The following is a 12,264-nucleotide window of genomic DNA, read 5'->3' on the forward strand; positions in this document are numbered from 1 at the left end:
GCTACCGGAGCGTGGTTAAAGAGACAAGTGCTTCTTTTGAAGAACAGGGAGAGGGTGGGCTCTGGTGGGGAATGACCCGGCTTTTACAGCAGCTGGGCGTAGAATGCGCAAGAGCGCGGGTAGGGATGGGAGAATGATGGAATCGTCCAGGGAACTGCGAAAAGTGGGGCGATGACGGAAGCTGTGGGACGGCCGACACCAAGCTTTTCTTGCCCCCAGCACATCCATTGGTCCCAATTTGATCGCCGACGGTCTTGCATCCGCCACAGGTCGACCACCCACGACAACACACAAAGCCAATATCAAACACTTCCCCGACACCGCTTCTGCGTTTTCTAGCATCTCCAGCGTCTAGCACCGGCGTGAGGCCGCCGCTGTCTCTCACCGAAACGCACCGCTCCCCAATGATATCGTTCCGATGCTGCTCCTTGCCCAGGCCGTTCGTTGACTGGGGAGCAGTGTGGCACAAGCGCCAAACTTGATCTGCCCGCCCGCGTTGCGCTAGCGTTGATGGCCAATCAACCCGCTGCAGGGCCCCGGTCGCCTGACATCTCCACTTACCCCACCACGGCGCCACCTCCCGATGAAGCTTCTACTCGTGGCCCGGCAACGGCCATGCATGCAGGGAAGGAGTGCAACTGCCGCGCGGAAGCTTTTCTGGCTGTGAAACGCCGTTTCCAAAGCAGCGGTTGGCCAGTCGAAGTTGACCATTTTACGCGTGCATGCGTGATTGTAGGCAAATGCATGTCATGGTATTAACCCGATCTGGGTTGTAGAGCAATCCTACCTTAACCGGGGGTGCGTCATTCAGGTTTGTCAATCAGCACTTCGCTTGGCAAGTGGCGAGCACATTGGCTGCTCTGAATCCTAAGAGATGTCGTGTCGGAAGCTGTCGATGAGAGTGTTTCACCAAACCGTGTCTAATTGCTCCAACATATAAAACACTAACCACATGTTCAAAAACAGAGGAAGCTGCCATTGTGGCATGTTCGATGCGACAAGTACGTCGCATACTCATAAATGCACTGACCGGACTTTAAAAAGGTTCTCACGGCTCTGCGGAAGTCTCGCCTTCCCTAGTTCCTCCTTAGGCCACCGCTCTCAACACTCTCCCAGTCCCCGTCCTCTGCGCAAACACCAACCCGTCCCCATCCCCGACACCCATCACCCTGTTCTCCTCCCCGCTGCCCTCCCCCTCCTCACCGCCCCCAACTTCCTCCCCATCCATCCTCCGGTAATCATACACCACCGACCCGTTCACGGCCGACACATTCCTAAAATACAACTCCTCCGTCCCGGCTCCGAACCACAGCACCTGCGCCGACCCGCCCCAGCCGCTGCTCTCCCTCGCGTCGCCCGACTGCCTAAACTCGGCGATGCCTTCCTTGGTGGTGTTCAGCCTCGCCACCCTCTCGCGCCCGCCCTCGTCCGCAAACGCCTCCAGCCCCGTGGGGAACACGCCCGGCCCCGACGTGCGCACCTCCTTCCCCTGGACGACGTGCGCCCATATGCTGAGGTTCCCCTGCGCGGAGACGGCGTAGGTCGAGTTCGCGAAGAGCGGGTACCGGTAGGCGGATTGGTAGCTCGGCCCGCCCGAGAAGGAGGCGCGGTCGTCGCCGGCGATGACGAGGTCGTTGACCTGGCTGTAGCCGAACGCGGTGAGGAGGCCGTAGTTGGTGTAGGAGAGAGACTGGGACCAGGAGGCCGGGGAGGAGGCGTGCTGGGTTGACACTCGGCTGGAGGTGATTCGCAGGGACCGCTGCACGGAGGTGGTGTAGGTGAGGGTCTCGTTGGCGGTGCCGTTGGTGGTGACGGCCCGGGTGACGGCGATAGCGGGTGGCGAGAGGACGAGTGTGGGCGGCTCGCCCGTCGTGATGGAGTCTGGGTTTTCGTCGAGCCAGAGGAAGATCTTGCCGGTCACGTACCAGCTGTCGTTGACCGACTCGGTCAAGGCGACGGAGCTACTGTCGGCGGGGTCGTCGTCTAAACCCGCGATACGGATGGTAAAGGTGTGTTCGGCGCCGTCGCAGAGCAGTGGGAGAAAGGGCGTGATGTCGATCTCCTGCTCTTTGAGGTCAAAGGCGTTGATCCCAACGATGGGCCGGTGCAGCGATGGGACGACGCCGCCCGTGAATATGACTGGGAAGGGCCACTGTACCCCAGCAAGCTGGCCGTCAATGAGAAGCTGCACCTCGCGGAACGGGCTGTACCCTGGATAGGCGCCTGCCGTGGCGTTGAAGGTGTACATGTCGCTCTGCAGGACATTGCTCCACCAGAACTCCTCGGTGGCCTGTCCGTTCGCCGAGATGGAGAAGACTGCCCGGCGAACGTTGCGCGGGAGACTGATGGTGTTCGTCGCGTTCTGGGCAGGCACAGTGAATTGGCTGACCGAATCGTTCGCCCCCTGCCGCGCCGAGATGGGGATGATCAGGTCACTTGGGGGGCCCTGGTCGGTTACTACATCGCTGTTATAGAAGATGGCTGTCATAGTGGTGTTAAAGATACCCGTGTATCGGTCATCTGTGCGGAACGGTGAGCAGTGGCCTTGTGAAGTCGGACATCTCTACGCACTGATCAAGTTTCCAAGATCAAAGATGATCTTCTGTGGAGACTTCCAAAAGTACATGTACTCGCTCATGTCTTTCAGGTATATCCAGCTGATTCCCGGAGGAACCGTGGGCTGAGCCGTCGAGGTACGCCCTGTTGGGTCCAGGGTCAGAACTGAATCTGGATACACGCGGATGGCCCTCGCATATTTCGGCTCCCAGGGACCGGCAACGACTTACAAACCTCGGTGTCACCGAAATACATGATTGCAAGGCGATCGTACTGTCTCCCGTGGCTCACGGCACTGAAGTTGAGGACCACTCGGTTGAATTCACAATCGGGCGGGGTGTAGTTCCCTAGAAGAAGAATGCACCAAGCTATTAGGGCCAAGCTGAACAGTTGACTGGTGAATCTCAGCCCAACTTACCGACGAAAGGGGCATTATAGCTCCACGCAAAGTCATGGCGCATGAGCAATACGGTACACAACTCTGGAGAGTAATCCTTTCCGTGGCGAGTTGAACCATCACTGTCGGCAGGGCCATCAGGCATAAGGACAGGCGGAGCGACCTCAAATGTCTTGAGGACGGTCCGAGTCGGGGCGACGGTGGAGGTCGTGGCAGTCGTCTCCCGAGATTTCACGGTCGGTGATCGGCTTTTAATTCCCTGAGAGTGTGGCTCGCGATGGTCTTGGTCGACTCGGGAGGTCCAACGCTGAGCCAAGGATAGTTCTCCCGGACGACACCAGGTAGATGGCATCCGCATAAAGGCAAGCAAGGCCACAAACAGGACAGCCAGCCAGAGCAGCAGGCGACCTCTCGTCTTGCATTGTCCGCTGGACGACCGACGGCGAGCATCATCATCGTCGGCCGCATTGGTCGCTTGCTTCTCGGGGTCGGCTGAAGCCATGGTATATATAAGAAGCAGGACCGGACGAATGCCAATCCAATGGTGAAATACGCAAGTTAACAACACACCAGCATACGGCGTCGCGACGGAGAAGCCCAGGCAGTGCGCGACATAGAACCGACGACGACGGCGGGGTGTACAACCCCGGTCTCCCCTCTCAAACGCAATTCATCCCAAGGTTTGATCGAGGATGCATCCAGCGTCTGTCGGAATTCAGCCATGAGACCAATTAATCAAGCTGTCCGCCGTGGATCCATGTCGGATTTGAAGGTGGGGTTGGTACTGTACAGTACCTACTGACCCCTGCCCGAGGGATGAACTCGGGAAGGGCGCCGCGCAGCCCTTTTAGCCAGGCCCCAAAAGGCTTCCGCTTCCAGTCCCGCCCCTAAAAGCTGGCATCTGACAAGACGCCGTCCCGGTCCCTGGTTGCCGTCGCTCCTGCGGAGTATGGCATCGCTCTTTCAATGGACTTGGAACATGCCGTCTGCTTTGGGCATGGAGTCTATTTGGCCGACTGCTTGTCAATGCCCCCCCATCCAAGGTGATATACGTGGAGAATAATCTGCTGTTGTAGCACTGCAGCGAGCATCCCGTCGCCGAGCCAGCCCCCGCTATGTGATGATTATACAAGGTGATGTTACAGTCTATGGGGAGATGCACTTCCGTGTGCAGATGCAACCGCCGTCCTCTAAACGCTAGTAGCCAAACAAGCCCAAGTCTACCGTGCTCAGTCTCACCGCTTGCTCTTCCTCTTGCCTATCTGCCAGCCCCAAGATCTGAGCACCTTGACCACCTTTGGCGTGACGGCAGCTGTCAGAGGGACGCGGGCAAAGATGAAGCTCTTGTGAATGGCGTATGCGAGCGCAAGCTGCGTGGCCAGGCCTGGAAGGATGTTGTCAGTCCTCTGCCATAGGTTAGCACCGAAGTTGCTCAGGTACTCACTGGCTCCGTCTTGTTTGCTCCTCTCCTCCGCTTCCGCAACTCCATGGCCGATTATCTCGAGTTCTTCCGTCTCTCCAGTTCGCTCTCGCCTTGCCTCCCTGAGGGACTGTCGGTACTCACGCCAACGCTCCTGTACCCGCTCGGGAATGAACTTCTGAGCATTGGACACAACAATATGCTCAAGGTGGGCTGCAAGCGGGTTGTTACCGGTTAGCGGTCTTCGATCTTAGAGCAAACATATAAACTGGACTCACCAATCTTCTCGGTGCCAACGGTCCGGACGAGCAAAAAGCAAAACGGGAAGTCCAGCACCGACAACGCTAAGTACACTCCAACCGCAGTCCAGCCATACTCTCTCGACAGTTTCTTTAGTCTCGCACTCAGCGACAGCGGTTCACCGCCGGCTGCCTTCCCGTTTGGCAGCGCTTCGGCGAGGCGAGGCCGGGAGAAGTGGAAGGGGCGCTTCGGCGCAAAGAACGGTGACCTGAGCCGCCCAGCTCTCAAACTCGCCCGGGCGGCCGTAGTTCTTGGGACCCCGAGCCGTGACATCCATGCTCTCTGATGCCACGGGGCGGCGGCAGTCTTGGCCGGCGTCCTACCCATCCATCGCTTCTTGCGTATGGTACTCCGTCCGATATTCCCCCCGGCTGCACTTCCATTAACAAGGGCCTCGAGCGCCCCGAAAGCCGTTCGTAGCATCGTCGCTCGGTTGGGCCGATGTAGGTTGAAGGCGTGTTGGGAAGACTCAACGAGGCGAGAAAGGCGAAACTGCGTCGAGGGTTCCTATCACCTGATCGAGGCCGAAGCTTCCGCACCACCGGAACTACTTTCCGAGTCCGTAAACTCCGGTCGAAAGGCGCAGCGCGTCGTCGTTTCTCCGATGAGCTAAAAACCGTAGCAATCGACGTAAAAGGCGAAGCTCACTGACGTCGCCCGGTTGGGTGACCTGCTAAATTGCGACGAGCAGGCAACCAAGCAGTCACCGGTGGTTGATTTTTGCAATGGCTCGATGTGGATCGAAATCGCGTTGTTGCTGATGCGATTTCGCAGCAATTTTTTGGGGAGGGCCCCGAGCTCCAGGGCTGATGCGAACTGGTGATGCAATCGTTCCGGCAGACAGGGGCCCGTTCGATTCCTATTGGACATTGACGGCTGCCACGGAGAACATGCCTGTCCGTCACCAGCCGCAGCCGGTCTGGGCCGAGCTGATCATTCCTTACCTCCCCTACGTGCTAAGCTATGTGCTGCACTGTATTGCTGAAAAGCAAAGCAGCTGGCGAGACCCCTAAGCTGCGCAATCAAAAGTGACACCCACCCCTTCTATTGTAGAGGCCCATCCATGGAAACGATATGACGGTCTCTCCACAGAAGCGCCTCGGAGTTTGGGCGGCAGGTTACAGCATATTCAAATAGATCAGTCTGGCATTCAAAAGAACCATGGTCGCCTCGGACCGACACGCAAGCCCTATTCGCGATTGACTGCTTGCACTTGTGGAACGGGCTCGGAAGGAAGACATCGCCATGCTTGGCTAACCAATCGCTCAGCCTTCCCCCTAAGCGCCCTCAACAACCGCCGTCTGCCGTGGTTGGAGCTCACTGATTGGACCATCCTGCCATCCAGTTCTCGATTTAGCTCCCCGCACGACCACAATGTGGGCTGCCGGCAGCCCGCTACGCGACCTCAAAAGCTGCTTGCGGGTCGTGGAGCAAAGCTCCTTTGTTCTCCCGTTTCTGTCTGTCGATTCTGATCTCCAGCGTCTCAGCGTCTCGCCTCAACCTTCACTTCCCAGTGTGATTCAAATCTCACTGACGCCGTGTCAACCAGCACTGCGTGCCGCCAAGCCAGGTGAGTGCGGGGCATTCCTCTCCTCTTCTAAGAGCTCTGCTGACCGGAGCCGAGAAGCGCGAAAGCACCAAGGAAGCTTCATTACGCCGTAGCTTGAGGGCTCCCGTGAGACGAGAAGATGTCGGGCTACTACCCTCGTGAGTGCTACGTGATAGGTACTTTGGCCACGGGGCAAGCACAAAGCTGACAGGCCCAGCCCCTCCCGGAGCCGGCGGTGCTGGCCAGCAGAACTATCCGCCTCCTCCCACGTCGGCGCCTCCTACGCAAACTCAGTTCTCTTATCCAGCTCCTCCCGCCAGCTCCCCGGGCAGGAACTATCCTCCCCCGCCTCAGGCAGCCTTAGCAGCCACTCCGCCGCCTCCCTCATCGACACCTTCATATCCCCTTCCACCCCAACAGCAGCAGTATGCGCCACCCCAACAGCAGCATCAACAGCATCAACAGCCTCAGCAATACGCGCCACCGCCACCTCAGGCGGCTTCGATGCAGCACGGTGCCTTGCCGTCACACTTGCGAACCCCATCGGGAACGTCGCAAACTTCGTCCCAGAACCCGCCGCAGTTTGCAGCACCCCCTTCTTACCCGCACGAGGAAGGTGATGGCACATACCCGGCCGAGAAGCAGCAGCAGCAGCAGCAGCAGCAGCAGCAACAACAGCAGCAGCAACAACAGCAAGCACCGGTCATTGATCCGACCGGTGCCCCTTCCGCCGGCCACTTTATTGGCGCCTCGACCATAGTGGACGACGTGGGGACGTTCAATGGCGGGAGTTACCGGATCAGCCACCGGGACTGCAACACTGTGTTGACTATCCAGCTGGCCATTGGGTGTCCGCTAGATGCTAGAGCAGGTACGTTCGTGTCCGAGTATGGCAGGACGGCGCGGCGCTCAGACCAGGCTGGACGCTGGCGGTGCAGTGGAGCACACCGACACTGACTATCAACGGAAATAGGCGCGATGATTGCCATGTCCCCCTCAATTATCCTCAAGGGCTCGTACAAGTTCAGCATGAAGAAGCTGGTTGCCGGTGGCGAGATGAACCAATCGACGTACACGGGGCCCGGCGAGCTTCTCTTAGCTCCCCCAATGCTGGGCGACATCACAAGCCTGCGGCTGACGGGCAGGGAGTCTTGGTCCGTAAGCCATGACGGCTACCTCGCTTCCACCCAGAACGTTATCAAGGACTATAAGCGCCAGGGCCTCGGCAAGGCCATGTTCAGCGGCGAAGGCCTGTGGGTGTACAAGATTAGCGGAACGGGCTTGCTGTGGTTGACTAGTTTCGGGGCCATTATCCGGAAGGATGTGAGTGCAATCCTCAAGCTGTCATCTGCCGCGGAAAGCCACTGACATGGAGTGTAGCTGGCTGATGGCGAGAAATACATTGTTGACAATGGCCATCTCGTGGCTTGGAACACCAAGTACGTCCTAGAGCGCGTCTCTTCGGGCGGCTTCATCTCCGGTCTTGCATCGGGTGAAGGGCTGGTGTGCAAGTTCACCGGGCCTGGGACCGTCTTTATCCAGACGAGAAACGCGGTACGCCCCTTTATCTCAAGCACGCCCGCTCGCAAACATGAGCAGTCACTAACCAGCACACAGAAATCATTCACCGCCTACATGGGTGGGCAGCAGGCAGCAGCGTAACGCGGTGGGACGTTGAGAATCGGCGTTGCCATGATGACGATGATGAGGAATGAGAACAGGTTGTGAGTCTTTTTCTTTCTTTCACGCCACAGGGGGTTCGTATGGGAAGATCGACTTCTTGGATAAGTTTAAAACCGGGATTGAAAGGGATGGGTGTAATTGCGAGACAGTTAGTGCCATGAAGAGAGGAGTGAAAATGCAATATGTGCATCCATCGATGGTGTTGAGTTGATGCACCTGGGTCCCTCCCCGTCCCGTCCTACTCGCCTCAGCCGGAAGCGACAAATGCGCCGAGATGGAATCAGGAAACAACCTCCTCCATGATTCGCACGCAGGTCGCAGGACGTTCATGCCCCGGCCAATCGACGGCTCCTTCCTCCCAGAGTTTGTCTTGATGTCGCACGCCGAGCACTGGGTCGTGCCGGCGACCCCCCGAAGCTCGATTCGTGGCCCAGTTCTCTCCTCCACACATCAGAGCGAAGTCGGCATTGCAGCCAGCCACACTGCCAGCCTTTTTGGGTACTTTGCGTGCATATCGTCTCTCTCACAGCTTTACGGCATCTCTTCTTCATCTTGGAGCTCGCATTGAGCACTAGAGCGTTGTTTTGGGTGCGATCAAGCAAACCTCTCCATTGCCCCGGCACTTGGCCCTGGGCACCAGGCTTTCCGCTTTCTTTCGCCTTCCGAGGGGCCAACCCTCCTCAACTGCTGCATCGGTTTCCATCTCGATGCTACGTTTCTGCGACAGTCACCGTGATCTGGCGCAAGACCGTCTGGGACGAGCACACTGATAATAACCTAGGCTAAACGGTGAGTTGCGCTAGTTCTTGCGCTAGTTCTTGCGCCAGCCCCTTCCCATTCCTCACCGGTGGCCCTTCGGCCCTTTTCCGCACTGGCTTTGACTCCTCGTCACTTCTTCATGCCCTTACCCACGTCCCCGGAAGCGGTGCGTTGAGAGGTAGAGGGCCCTAGCTGACAGAATCCCATCCCAGAACCACTGCCGCACAGCTGTTGGACGTGTTAATCCCAAGAGCACGGCAAAGATGGTGGGCTATGCCAACCACGCCTCAGCCGTCAAGGGTTCGACTCGGACTAGGCCCTCCGGACTCAGGGTCAAGACAAACGTCCTGGGAATTGCTACTCCCGATGGGAAGGCGCGGGCCATTGCATCGACCGGCTGGCGGGAGACAGCATCTGGCACCCCATCCTCTGACACTACTGTCAAGAGGAACACCGTGACCACTGCCAAGCACAGCTCGGTGGAAAGCGGCGGCCTGTGCCCTTCTCTCGCCGTCGAGATGGAGAAGTTACCATCAGACCGTATCCAGTATCGCCGGCCGAGGGAGAAACAGGCCGCCTGGGAAACCGTACTGTCTGCGCCTGCTGGCCAGTTGCCCTCTTCGCCGCCGTCCACTCCGGGGCTGGACCCAAACGAAGTGACCATGATTCGGCTCAAACAGGTCAACCCCTTAGTCATGAATGTAAATGGCGAAGATATCCCGCTGCCTAACCGGTTTTACTTCGAGGTCATGCCCGTAGACCCTGGTACGAGCCGAGTATGCGAACCACCAGGTGCGTCGCTGGGAGAGCTGAAGAAACTCAAAGTTTCCACCAGCTTTCAGCACATGCCATCAGAGTGCTCTTACAATTTGCTAGACCGCCTCCAAGAAGCTCTTGTCTTTGGCCAGGACAGCTCCAGCACGGTGACTTCAGCATTTGCGAACGATCAGCGCCTCTCCGGACGTACTACCTTGTTCGACAGCAAAGACAGCTCGAGCTCTGCAAGCAGCGCTGTCCCACTCGTCGAGGGCAATGCTGACCATGCACGAACGAAGCCGTCAATGGAAGAGGAGGCTCGCTTCCAGGGGATGCTAAGCCGCCTGCAGAAAAAGGTGCCGCCTCCGCCAGTGATCAAGCAGGCCAATGGCATGCAAATATCATCCAGCCGCATCAACGACCCCGCCATCGTCGCTATCAAAGTCAAGGAGAAGGCGGACACGCCAGGGAGAAAAAATGACAGCGGGATGCCGGAGGGACCAGCTAACCACGTCTCCGAACAGTATCCCAGAGACGTGCGGAGGGCAACAGAGGAACTGTTCAGCCGCCCAGGAATCTCGGTTGCGAACGACGACCCAAAAACCGCCCCATTCAGCCAGAGATCCAACGAGCGTTCCACGGGATGTAGCCAAACCAAAGGGTTGAATCCTACAGCTGCTGAGTTCAGATCAACCATCAGGGATGGCATCCCGTGCTTTTTGCCCAAAAAGATCTCCCGGGCCCCGCTTAGCAATATCTTCCCTGGCGCAATGCCAAACCACATCCCACCACATCCAGGCATCCCACTGGAAATCCTACACCCGGAACTTCCTCAGCAGACGGTTGGAGTGGCTGTGGAAGGGAAACCGACTCCCTGCAGTCTCGTGTCCCTCGAAGCTCAGCTAGCCGCTTCCCAAGCAATGCTGCCGCCCCTTGGGTTTGGAACCTCCGTAAACGGTACCTTTCCAGGCACCCTATCCCCGATTGATGCACTTATTCGGCCAACCACGTCTATGCCTTTCTCTGCTACCTTATCCGGAACCACCACGCCTGCCAACCACCTCTTGCCCACCAACTTCGGGACTTACCCATCAGCAACGATCTCGAATGCCTCGATCAACGTTCCACACCTAAGCGTACCGACTGCTGCTAGCTTGATGAACACTTTTCCACCCGTATCGGGGACTGCTCCCGTGCCCACATTGCTCGCCGCCATCCCTTGCGGCCCGGAACCTCAGCAGCAGCAGCAAGGCCAACAACCGCAGCAACAACCACCGCTGCTACCGCAACCCCTGGTTGGCCCCCCAGGTCAGACTAACAACGCCCGTCCCTTCTTCCCCGTCATGCAGAAGCCCCGCGACCACGACCCGGTCAAGCAGCAGCTGTACGAGGCGTACCTGGAGTGGCGCAAGGCCAACGAGCCCGGGTATCACATGAAGTGCAAGATGCGCCAGGCGCACCGGGTGGTGCGGCAGTTTCAGAAGAAGCAGCAGCATCACCAGCAGCAGCATCACCAGCATCAGCATCACCAGCAACGGGGGGATGAGAGTAACAACAATAGCGGCGGCAGCAACAACGACAACAGAAGTGGGGAGAGTTCCGGAGATAGCGAGACTGCGGCCTAGAAGGCGATTGCGGAAAAGGCAAAGGCTGCCGTGGGGCTGGTGGCGGCAGCGGCGGCGGCTGAGAAGAGGATCCGGCAGGAGGAGGTGAGGGCTGAGCTGAAGGCTAAGGTGAGGAGAAGGTGTGTTGTTTTGGCGGTGCCTTCTTCTTCCTCGTCGGAAGAGGACGGGGACAAGGGTGGCGAGGGTGGGAGAGTTTGAGCGAGGGCAGCGCATCAAAGGCTAATTACTTGAGGAGGGGAGGAGAAAAGGAGGGGGATGCTGAAGAGGAGCGAAGGGGGCCGCAAGCGCGGTTATTGACATCCATAGGGAAGGTATGCGTTGCATTAGTGCTGGAAGGCCTCAGCCTCGCCGTCTTCGCTCCAACCGACCCTTATCCCCAAGAGGTGGGAGTTGGGTTTCTATCTACGATATGGCCATCGTTTACTACAGCTCTTGCGTTTGTCTATTAAGAGCACTCAAGAGTGCTTGTTATCATCAAGCACCCGGTGCTGGGAGAGGGAATTATCCATATCCTTTCATTATGGCTTTAGCCTGTTTCGTTTCGCCTTTACTAGCTAGTTACCTACCTACCTAGCTCTTGTCATGGATATCGAGTTCCGGGCGTTGGGTATCGTCACCGACCAACGGTCCTGGATTATTAACATAGCAAAGTACGATAGCGTGCATAGCACGGCATGAAGCAATGGGATCCTGGCAGATTTTCTTACATTGGGTTATTTGGGTCTAGTAACTTGATACGTTGTGAAATTATCGAACCAACGGTATATGAGTTGGTCTTGGAGGCAAATCAGTTATCCCTCCTTTTTTTCGTTGCTAGAGGCCCTTCGGAGGCTGGACCGGGGATGTTGTTAGCTGCCTTTTTTAAGTTTCGTACCCTTTTTTCTCTGGGTTGGCACTCGCACACGAAAGTCCAGCTCAGCGTCGCATGATACATTGAGAGAGCCGATGGCGCTGACGACGTGAACTGGTGTGCCATTTCTGCGATAAATGTCCAGCGGGAGAACCGGCCGCTAAGATTAACGGGGTTGTGGTTGGGTTCGAAAGGAAGGGAAAAGAACGACGGGCGAGAATATCCAGACGAAACGGTGGAATAAGGGACAGCGTAGGCGCCCCAAACTAATGCCAGTGGGAGCATGCATGTATGCAGGAGAGGGACCATTACCATTCCTACCCAACAACCTTCGTACTGTTCAGGGCCACGAACGAGTTGCGCCGAAAT

General features: G+C 57.6%; 4 protein-coding genes across 4 annotated transcripts; 2 read left to right on the top strand and 2 right to left on the bottom strand.

The window, feature by feature from the left end:
* Positions 1-1,087: 1,087 nt before the first annotated feature.
* MFIFM68171_04083 (uncharacterized protein) lies at positions 1,088-3,455 on the bottom strand (the record flags this gene model as incomplete). Its single annotated transcript, XM_071059503.1, has 4 exons — positions 1,088-2,520; positions 2,572-2,700; positions 2,787-2,903; positions 2,975-3,455. 4 exons carry the CDS (start codon positions 3,453-3,455, stop codon positions 1,088-1,090), a joined length of 2,160 nt encoding a protein of 719 aa, XP_070915604.1.
* A 733-nt stretch (positions 3,456-4,188) lies between these two features.
* On the bottom strand, positions 4,189-5,096 carry NAT2 (DUF1279 super; the record flags this gene model as incomplete). Its single annotated transcript, XM_071059504.1, has 3 exons — positions 4,189-4,337; positions 4,398-4,586; positions 4,652-5,096. The coding sequence occupies 3 exons, from the start codon at positions 5,094-5,096 to the stop codon at positions 4,189-4,191; spliced, it is 783 nt and encodes a 260-aa protein (XP_070915605.1).
* Positions 5,097-6,361: 1,265 nt separating this feature from the next.
* On the top strand, positions 6,362-7,884 carry MFIFM68171_04085 (uncharacterized protein; the record flags this gene model as incomplete). Its single annotated transcript, XM_071059505.1, has 5 exons — positions 6,362-6,380; positions 6,440-7,093; positions 7,196-7,545; positions 7,603-7,776; positions 7,840-7,884. 5 exons carry the CDS (start codon positions 6,362-6,364, stop codon positions 7,882-7,884), a joined length of 1,242 nt encoding a protein of 413 aa, XP_070915606.1.
* Positions 7,885-8,927: 1,043 nt separating this feature from the next.
* Positions 8,928-11,045, top strand: MFIFM68171_04086 (uncharacterized protein; the record flags this gene model as incomplete). The annotated part of the gene is made up of 1 exon (XM_071059506.1): positions 8,928-11,045. One exon carries the CDS (start codon positions 8,928-8,930, stop codon positions 11,043-11,045), a length of 2,118 nt encoding a protein of 705 aa, XP_070915607.1.
* Positions 11,046-12,264: the final 1,219 nt, after the last annotated feature.

This window comes from Madurella fahalii (genome assembly GCF_045866475.1).
Source record: "Madurella fahalii IFM 68171 DNA, scaffold_2, whole genome shotgun sequence".
Lineage (NCBI taxonomy): Eukaryota > Fungi > Ascomycota > Sordariomycetes > Sordariales > Madurella > Madurella fahalii.